The sequence below is a fragment of the Hemisphaericaspora subhashii genome (genome assembly GCF_019202705.1).
Source record: "Hemisphaericaspora subhashii strain CBS 10753 chromosome Unknown scaffold184, whole genome shotgun sequence".
Taxonomy (NCBI): domain Eukaryota; kingdom Fungi; phylum Ascomycota; class Pichiomycetes; order Serinales; family Debaryomycetaceae; genus Hemisphaericaspora; species Hemisphaericaspora subhashii.
In genome coordinates this window covers 1-8,602 of record NW_026057204.1, presented here as the reverse complement: position 1 = coordinate 8,602, position 8,602 = coordinate 1, and the positions used below count along the sequence as shown (strand labels likewise).

At 34.5% G+C, this 8,602-nt stretch overlaps 3 protein-coding genes across 3 annotated transcripts in view; 2 read left to right on the top strand and 1 right to left on the bottom strand. All coding sequences in view use genetic code 12, as the record gives it.

Annotated features, from left to right (window-relative positions):
- GEF2 (Gef2p) overlaps nucleotides 1–2,246 on the bottom strand; it is a gene marked incomplete at both ends in the record, with an annotated part of 2,914 nt that extends 668 nt beyond the window's left edge. Inside the window, one exon of the mRNA XM_049407013.1 lies at nucleotides 18–2,246. Coding sequence (XP_049266377.1) covers nucleotides 18–2,246 — 2,229 coding nt within the window. The remainder of the gene's footprint in view (nucleotides 1–17) is intronic.
- Nucleotides 2,247–4,630: 2,384 nt separating this feature from the next.
- IDP2 (isocitrate dehydrogenase (NADP(+))) lies at nucleotides 4,631–5,866 on the top strand (the record flags this gene model as incomplete). The annotated part of the gene is made up of 1 exon (XM_049407002.1): nucleotides 4,631–5,866. The coding sequence occupies one exon, from the start codon at nucleotides 4,631–4,633 to the stop codon at nucleotides 5,864–5,866; it is 1,236 nt and encodes a 411-aa protein (XP_049266376.1).
- Nucleotides 5,867–6,164: 298 nt separating this feature from the next.
- J8A68_000314 (mRNA triphosphatase) lies at nucleotides 6,165–7,835 on the top strand (the record flags this gene model as incomplete). Its single annotated transcript, XM_049406991.1, has 1 exon — nucleotides 6,165–7,835. The coding sequence occupies one exon, from the start codon at nucleotides 6,165–6,167 to the stop codon at nucleotides 7,833–7,835; it is 1,671 nt and encodes a 556-aa protein (XP_049266375.1).
- Nucleotides 7,836–8,602: the final 767 nt, after the last annotated feature.

Below are 8,602 nucleotides of genomic sequence, written 5' to 3'. Positions count from 1 at the left end.
ATATTCATTCTCGTTACCCCGGCCATAAATGCTCCTGCCGAAATCATGGCATATATTCCCATATCAACACAATACTTCGAATCGGGGTCACATGTCCAACCTAATATATAATTGAAATGATAAGCCAATCCCATGAAATCTTCAGGTGACCTTCCCGTAAATATTAAATTAATCCATTCGATAAGCATGGCAAATAATCTTCCATATAACGCACCGGCGACCATTGAAGGTACATAGATCCCACAAGGGACCTTTAAACCAAAGGTCACAAATGTAAGAATTATCTTCACCACTAGTGCAAATGTCAACGACCATAATTCTTTAACATATTGTTCGTATGATGTGGGACATAATGACATATCCAACTCCGCTGCTCCACAGGGAGTTGCTAATTCTAATACCAACTCAGCAGCCGCTTGTTTTGTATATGGGTTCCAAAATGTAATTAGACCAGTTAATAATGCAATACAAAACACTTCAAAACTTGGATGATTATGAATTATTTTATAAGTTCGGAATTTTTTAGGCCACCATTTAACAAATTTAACAAATGCTGCACCAAATATCCCCCCGGAAATACCAATCAAGATGAAAAATACCAATTCTATAGATTTCCAATCGGAAAAATATTCCAATTCGAAAAGAACCGTTTTCCCAGTTCCATAAGGATTAAGAAATTTAAGGAATAATGTGGATATAATTGCACAAAAGAAAATTTGAAATAATTGATTCGAAGGTAAATGATTATTAATTTCTTCTAAAATGAACAAAACCCCTCCTAATGGGGATCCAAATGCTAATGCAACACCAGCTGATGCACTAGCGGAAAGAATTTGTTTCTTAAGTAATTCATTATTATGTATGAATGGGAAAAATCTTGAAGCTATATTTCCAACACATGTAGCAAGATGTACATATGGTCCTTCTTTACCTAAAGACATACCTGATGCAATGGCAAAGATTAATGCAATAGTTTTGGCGATTAGGGTATATGTACCTAAAAACCGTCTAATAACAAACCCTGATAATATTGTTTTAACTTCTGGTACACCTGAACCAGTTGCTGTATACATGACCCGATGTTTTGTTGTTGGTTTTAATTCTTCATCTTCATTCACAGTTGATAATGTGGAAGGTGTCCCGTCTTTGGATTCATGCGACTCAGTAGTGTGGCCTTCGATTGATGTACTACTTTGAATGGATCCACCGGTAATTCTGGTAGTTAATGTGATAAAACATGCAGCTAGGGCCAATACAACACTCAAGACAACATAGATAGTAAAATCTAATCTAAAGCTCTCGAGCCAATGATCGTTAAACACGGTAGCCCAACTTATCCAATCCTCACAAGTAGCTTCATTTTCTCGATGAATATATCCCGATTTGAATGCATTAAATGCAATGGAATTAGATTCTATTTGATTTGCGCAACATACAACCTGACTAGCAAACCAATTACTCTTGCAATAACCTCGTTTAAACCCAACTAATAAAATCTCGATTTTATCAATCATAAATGCAATCAATGAAAATACGAACCCAATCAAGACGATCAAGACCCATTTCCCCAAAATAAAGTAAGCTTTCGTATAAAATGGAATCCGTCTCAGCAGGGCAAAATATGAAGAAGTATCATTTGACGATGAAAACGGTGATGATTGATCTTCATCAATCCAATAATTTCTCTTAATTTGATAATTTAATCTATTTGTCAGGACGAAAGCTTGTGTCCAATCTATGGTTGTAAAATCATTATAAAAATTCCGAACCGAATAAAAAGATCTAGGTACGATTTTTAATAATCGAGATGCAATTGATTTTTGAGTCTGATGGGTATGCAATGATGTCCGTTCACTAAGTTGTTCTTCTTCTCCTGATGCTTCTACTGTAGCTCCAAAATTCTGAGATGGTGTTAATAAAACGGAAAAATTGGGAACAATCGGAGATCTAATATCAATTTTACTTAATGATTTAAGTCTTGTAAGTGGGGGGATTGGCTCTCCTCCTCCATGATGTTCTAATCGGGGTGTGTTTGGAACAGTTACTGAATTTTTGTAGGGGGCACCACCACTAGTACGATTTTGGGAGTGGCTTGTTGTCGGTTGTAAATTTGATGACAGTTTAAATGTTCGATCTATTCTTTTTGGTGGGACTGTTGATTCTATACGAATATGCTGATTCTGATGCTGATGATGATCTCCCATTGTATCTCTTCTAGATATGGATCTTCCTCTACTGGATGACATATTCTAGAGATCTTGGAGAGAGAATCAGTGGTAAATTTATGTTGTATTTGGGAAGTAGTGGGAAATTGGTTGCAGAGAGATGCGTGGCAGTACGAAAAACTTCAATTTATTTATTTTTCTGTCAGTTACAATTATTACGTTTATTTTTTAGATCAACTTTTAACAACAAACCAGAAGTAAAGTTTCATAAAAGTATATGCATCATCGGTTGTTATTAACTAATTCAAGTATGATCATTGATATGTTTGAGTAACATGAAATTTGAAATCGCTGATCGTCAGGGCAAATAACTGTTTTCCCCTCCTTCCCCCCCTCCATCTAAATATAGAAACAAAACACAACATCCACAGTAAAGGTAACAACCAAACAATAGCAAGGTTGCAAACTGTCCATTAGAAATTTAAAAAGTTATTTAAAGTACCCAGTGTTATTAACTTTTTGTAGAAGAAAACGAGCTCCATCTTTTAAGTTTTAGTTTGATCGTTTGGACATTTGACGAGGCTTAAATTTGCGTCAATCATTTTCTGGGGAAAAGTGAAACTCAAAACAAAAGAACGATTTACCTTCTATTTATATCAACTGGAAAAAAATAGTTCAAAATGGTAGATGTGTCTAATGCTTTATCGACTATTAAACTACTTTATTAGATTCTCCTTGACAACCAATAAGTGTCTGACAAGAATAATTGTTAAAATAGAAGGGGAATATAAGAGAGTGTTCTGAACGAAGAAAAAAAAAATCTCGGTAACGATGATGTCATACTTCTCGACGCGTCAAATTTATTTCCCCCGCTTGGAAAAGAAACGAGACGATTCGGATTTATAGAATTTATGTCGCGAAATGGAATTTTTGACATGGAAGATCCCTATCTCGTCTAGAAAGTTACAGAAAGGTTCATAGAGAAGATTCTACAGATTTATAATTAATATAGACCTTATAAGGAATCCCGGGGGTAGAGGAAATTAAGAATCCCCCCCCCCCTGCTTCTGATGTTTCGAAAGCCTTGTAGATGACAACTACTATTGAATCAACAGTTGTGGCTTAAAACAAAGTGAATGAACTTGTGAAATCAACAAATTGTTTTCTCCTATTCAGAGAACGTTGATTTATTTTGCAACTGAACTGAAAAATGGCACCATCGTAAGAATATGTGGGATAGCAAAATTCGGTTCCGAAACTGGAAATGTAAATTCTCTTTTGTTCAATGGAATTTAACGGAAATGCAATTTGCCGAAACAAAAAAAAATATTGCCCAGGGTAAAGAAAAAAAAATAAAAACTGTTGAGCTTTTTCCAACAGGAAAATACCGGAAGTGAAAAATGAAATCAGTTCTCCACAAAATCAATTTTATAACTATTATCAAGGCATTACATATCTAAAGATTTAGTGATAAAGTATACATCACAACCAATCAGAATCCTATTGGTCCAAATTACTTTATCAGACTTGTAATAATTTAAGTTAACGGGCATATAATTTTTGGTACCTGTACACGACATAAGCTGAAACGAAAATAAACGACATTTAACAGTTGTCGGTTTTTCCGTCAAAGATGATGTCTGCTTTCCCCCCATTGTAAAAACAAAGAAGATTAGGAACAATACCGTGAAAAATTCCGATACCTGATCTAACCAATCTAGGAAACGCAATTTATAAGGTCTCGAACCCTTTGGGTTGTTGGGTTTGTAAGATCTTGATTAACGCATTATGAGTGGAATTTGGTAATTGGTGATTTAGTCAACGTTCTTTAACTGATAGGTCAAAAACCTTAATAAATTTTTCATTAATTAAACTTTTTTATAGAATAAAAATTAAACGACATTGCTTGGGATTTATAAATTTGATAAATTTTCTCCAACAAGAAAATTCATAACCATTTGTATGGCAAGACGACAACCATATCGCGTCTACCTTCATCTTGAGATCTTTAGCCTTTTGAAGGATAAAGATTGTAATAGTATAAGGGCTATTCATATTGATGTTACACAAATCACACCAGAAATCCCGGGGTAATAAGGAATCATAAATTAGACCCGATATAATAAGGTTAGATTGAAAAAAACATCCATTCTTCAATACACATTGTGGTGGATTAAATCCCCCACCAATTCAATTGTGTGTGTTAAAGATTATTAAAAAATAATTTTCGGAACGGAGTGCCATTTATTTTTTAGTAAACAAGTTTTTTTTTTATTTTTCAGTCTCTCTCTCTCTTGATCAAAAAAAGGTCTCACTTTAATAAATCAATTTTCCATATAAATATAATTGAAAATTTCTTTCAACTTAAAATTAAAGTCTTAAAATTTCTTCCTTCCTTTCTCTTTCTTTTCCTCTTTCTTGATTTATATCTATTGTCCCTTGTATAAAAATAAATAACCACAAATATGTCTGCCATTCAAAAAATCACAGTTAAGAACCCCATTGTTGAAATGGACGGTGATGAACAAACTAGAATCATTTGGAAATTCATTAAAGATAAATTAATCTTCCCTTACTTAGATATTGACTTAAAATACTATGATTTAGGTATTGAATATAGAGATGAAACTAACGATCAAGTTACTATTGATGCTGCTAATGCCATTTTAAAATATCAAGTTGGTGTTAAATGTGCCACCATTACTCCAGATGAAGCTAGAGTTGAAGAATTTGGTCTTAAAAAGATGTGGCTTTCTCCAAATGGTACTTTAAGAAACATTCTTGGTGGTACTGTTTTCAGAGAACCAATTGTTATTGATAACATTCCAAGAATTGTTCCAAATTGGGAAAAGCCAATCATTATTGGTAGACATGCTTTTGGTGATCAATATAAAGCAACTGATATTGTTGTTCCAAAAGCTGGGGAATTGAAATTAGTTTTCAAACCAGCTGATGGTAGTGAAATCCAAGAATACCCAGTTTATAACTTCAATGCTCCAGGTGTTGGTTTAGCCATGTACAATACTGATGAATCTATTACTGATTTTGCTGAAAGTTCATTCAAATTAGCCATTGACCGTAAATTGAATTTATTCTCTTCTACCAAGAACACCATCTTAAAGAAATATGACGGTAGATTTAAAGATATCTTTGAAGACTTATATGCTACCAAATATAAGAAGGAAATGGATGCCATTGGAATCTGGTACGAACATAGATTAATCGATGATATGGTTGCTCAAATGTTAAAATCCAAGGGTGGTTACATCATTGCCATGAAGAATTACGATGGTGATGTCCAATCTGATATTGTTGCCCAAGGTTTCGGTTCCTTAGGTTTAATGACCTCTGTTTTAATGACTCCAGATGGAAAAGCTTTCGAAGCCGAAGCTGCTCATGGTACTGTTACTAGACATTACAGACAACATCAACAAGGTAAAGAAACTTCTACCAACTCCATTGCATCTATTTTCGCTTGGACTAGAGGTTTAATTCAAAGAGGTAAATTAGATGAAACTCCGGAGGTTTCTAAATTTGCTGAAGAATTAGAAAAAGCTGTCATTGATACTGTTGCTAAGGATAACAAAATGACTAAGGATTTGGCTTTAGCTCAAGGTAAGACTGATAGATCTTCATATGTTACTACTGAAGAATTCATTGACTATGTTGCCGAAAGATTAAACAAGAACTTGGGTTATTAAACTACCTAATTGTTAAATAGTTTCATATATTTATTTTCTTATTTATTTAAAAAGTCAAAAGCAGATAATTATAAACCTTATCAAATAGAAATTTATAAATCGAATTAAATTGGTTATAGCTCTCTACCTATGTCGCAATATTTGATATTTGTCGTAAACTCTGAGGAAACTGCGTCAGCTTTCCTTTCCTAAAAATAAAATAAAATCCGTTCACTCTCCAAAGAAAAAAACATAAAATTTTTGTAATTTTTCAATCACGTACAGTTCAACTTCAAAGCCAAAGCCAAAAATATCAACAATGAATGTTGGATCAATCCTAAATAATGATTCTCCACCTACGGACAATGAAGCAGAAGAATTGTCTTCATCCGGAATTTCTTCAACCCCAACAACCTCTGCTCTACCTTTACATATTTCATCAACCAGGTCATCAATTTCTGGTCCATCGTCAGGTACTAGACCATCAGTACCATCAGTACATGAAAGACATTCAATTACAAATATGTTAAATGATGCACCTACGACTGCTACCAGTGGACCTATTGGACCTGCTGCTCACAATGCTGAATCTGAGGGTATCCAATTTAGAAAACCTAGTATAAAAGATTCACCTCCAACTGTTCATCATGCACCCCCAACTCTTAAAAGAAATTCAATTGCCGATATAACGAATGAGACAGATGTTGATATATCGACAGGTGAACCTATAAAGCCAGAGGAGAATGAAAGTAAAAATAATGAAAGTATACAAAGTTCCGAACAGTCGAAAGAACAATCAAAACTGCCAAAAACACAAGAATCAAAACCGAAACCGAAGGAAGAACAACAGGATAATATCGCCGAAGATGATGAAGATGAATTACAAAAACTTAGAAAAGCATTACTTTCCAAAAAACCAAAACGATATGAAACCCCTCCAATATGGGCCCAACGTTGGATCCCACCCAATCAACAAGGTGACAAATCCTCCATGGATCAAGAAATGATGGCTCCACATAATGGTGGTGGTGCCGGTGGTGCTGGCGGTCACATACAACCACAAACCAGACTTTCAGATAAACATATTTTCGACTATACAACTACCCGAAGTGTTGATTTACAATGTAGTATAACTGGTGTGATCCCCCCAGCATCATTAACTCGTACGATTGCCGAATGGATATTTGCCAATTTTTCAAATATTGAAGATCGAAATCGAAAATATGTAGAATTGGAATTAAAATTTGGAAAAATAGTAGATAAACGGACAGGAAATCGGATTAATGTGAATGTTATTACTGAATGCATATTCACGGATCATTCTAATATCCATTATGATATGGAGGTTGAAGAATTGGCTTGGAATGATGTGAGGAAATTCTTTGAGGAATTGGAGAAGACCTACCAAGATGAACGGAAAGATAAACCAGCGGGGAAAAGGAAGTTTAATATGTTGGATTCAGATGCTACTGATTCATTCTATCAACTTGGTGGAAAGGGGGAACATATTAGGAAAGTAAGAGTGTCTAAAGATAATCTATTAGATCCTCCAAGATATATCGCTATTGAAAAGGAAAGAATCTCAGATTTATACATTCATAACCCATCATCAATGTATGATCTTAGATTATCACTCTCGTTGGAAATACCAGTGCCTGAAAGTAATATTGAACCCATCATCTCAAAAAACAAACCAGTATTAGTACGAGAGAAGAAAAGAACCACTTGGACCCATGCTCCCACAATCACACAATTTGATCTCACAAGGGTATTAATCCCTCGAGAAGCCAAGAATAAACATGGAAAAAAGATTGTAAGCCATGATATTAAGTATGAAATAGAATTGGAAATTGATACTTTGGAAGTCTTTAATGCTATTGATAAGATAACTCAAGGAACTGATAATTTTAGACTTGAAGAATTGGTGGAAGTGTTTATTAATAATGCTAGGGTGATTAATAATAGAGTTACTAAGCTTGCCCTTCCTTAGTAAGTAACTTTGGTGTCTTTACTATTGTATATTAAATTAATTCTGTATTTCAAATCAAAATAATAATCAATGTATGTTAGATATCTGTATCACACCACAAAGTATAGACAGTAAATCTGCCTGTGAAGTCTTAAGTTTCTCGAGAAAACAGGGAATATCAATGAAATGAGGAGCGAGAGACCGTGAAATCTCTACACGCTCCCGAGGCGAACTTGTAGATCATTTACGAAGAGAACTACGTGTCATTAGGGACTTGGAAATCGTATTCTTCCGTCGGCCACGCCGTAGAGAACTTTCCATCCCCACATTTGAAAAATGCAAATAAAAAAATACGAAAGGCTGGACTCACTTTATATATGGGGCTTAGAATACTGATACGGAGGGAGGGAGATTTGTTGGCTCTTTGTTTCTATAGTTAAGGGGTTGAGAGTGGTAGCAAGCATATGGAGGAGGGAGGGATGGGAGTTTGATTGCGAATCATGAATAAGACAATAGCTTCAGGGTCTAGAATATTATTATTCTATTACGGAAATGTGATGTTCAACTCCGTTTCAAAACTATCTGCGATTCTCCATTTTTATTATTTTTAAATGATTTCTTATTTTTCATTGTACGATATTTTTCCATTCAAAGAAGAAGGGACTGTTAAAAGAAACGACTGGCTTATTGTTCACAATGGTTATTGTTCATCACTCTTTGTAATTGGACACGTCATGTTTGAATCATAAAATGCATGAGGTTGCAATCATTTGTTTCATACTGCCTAT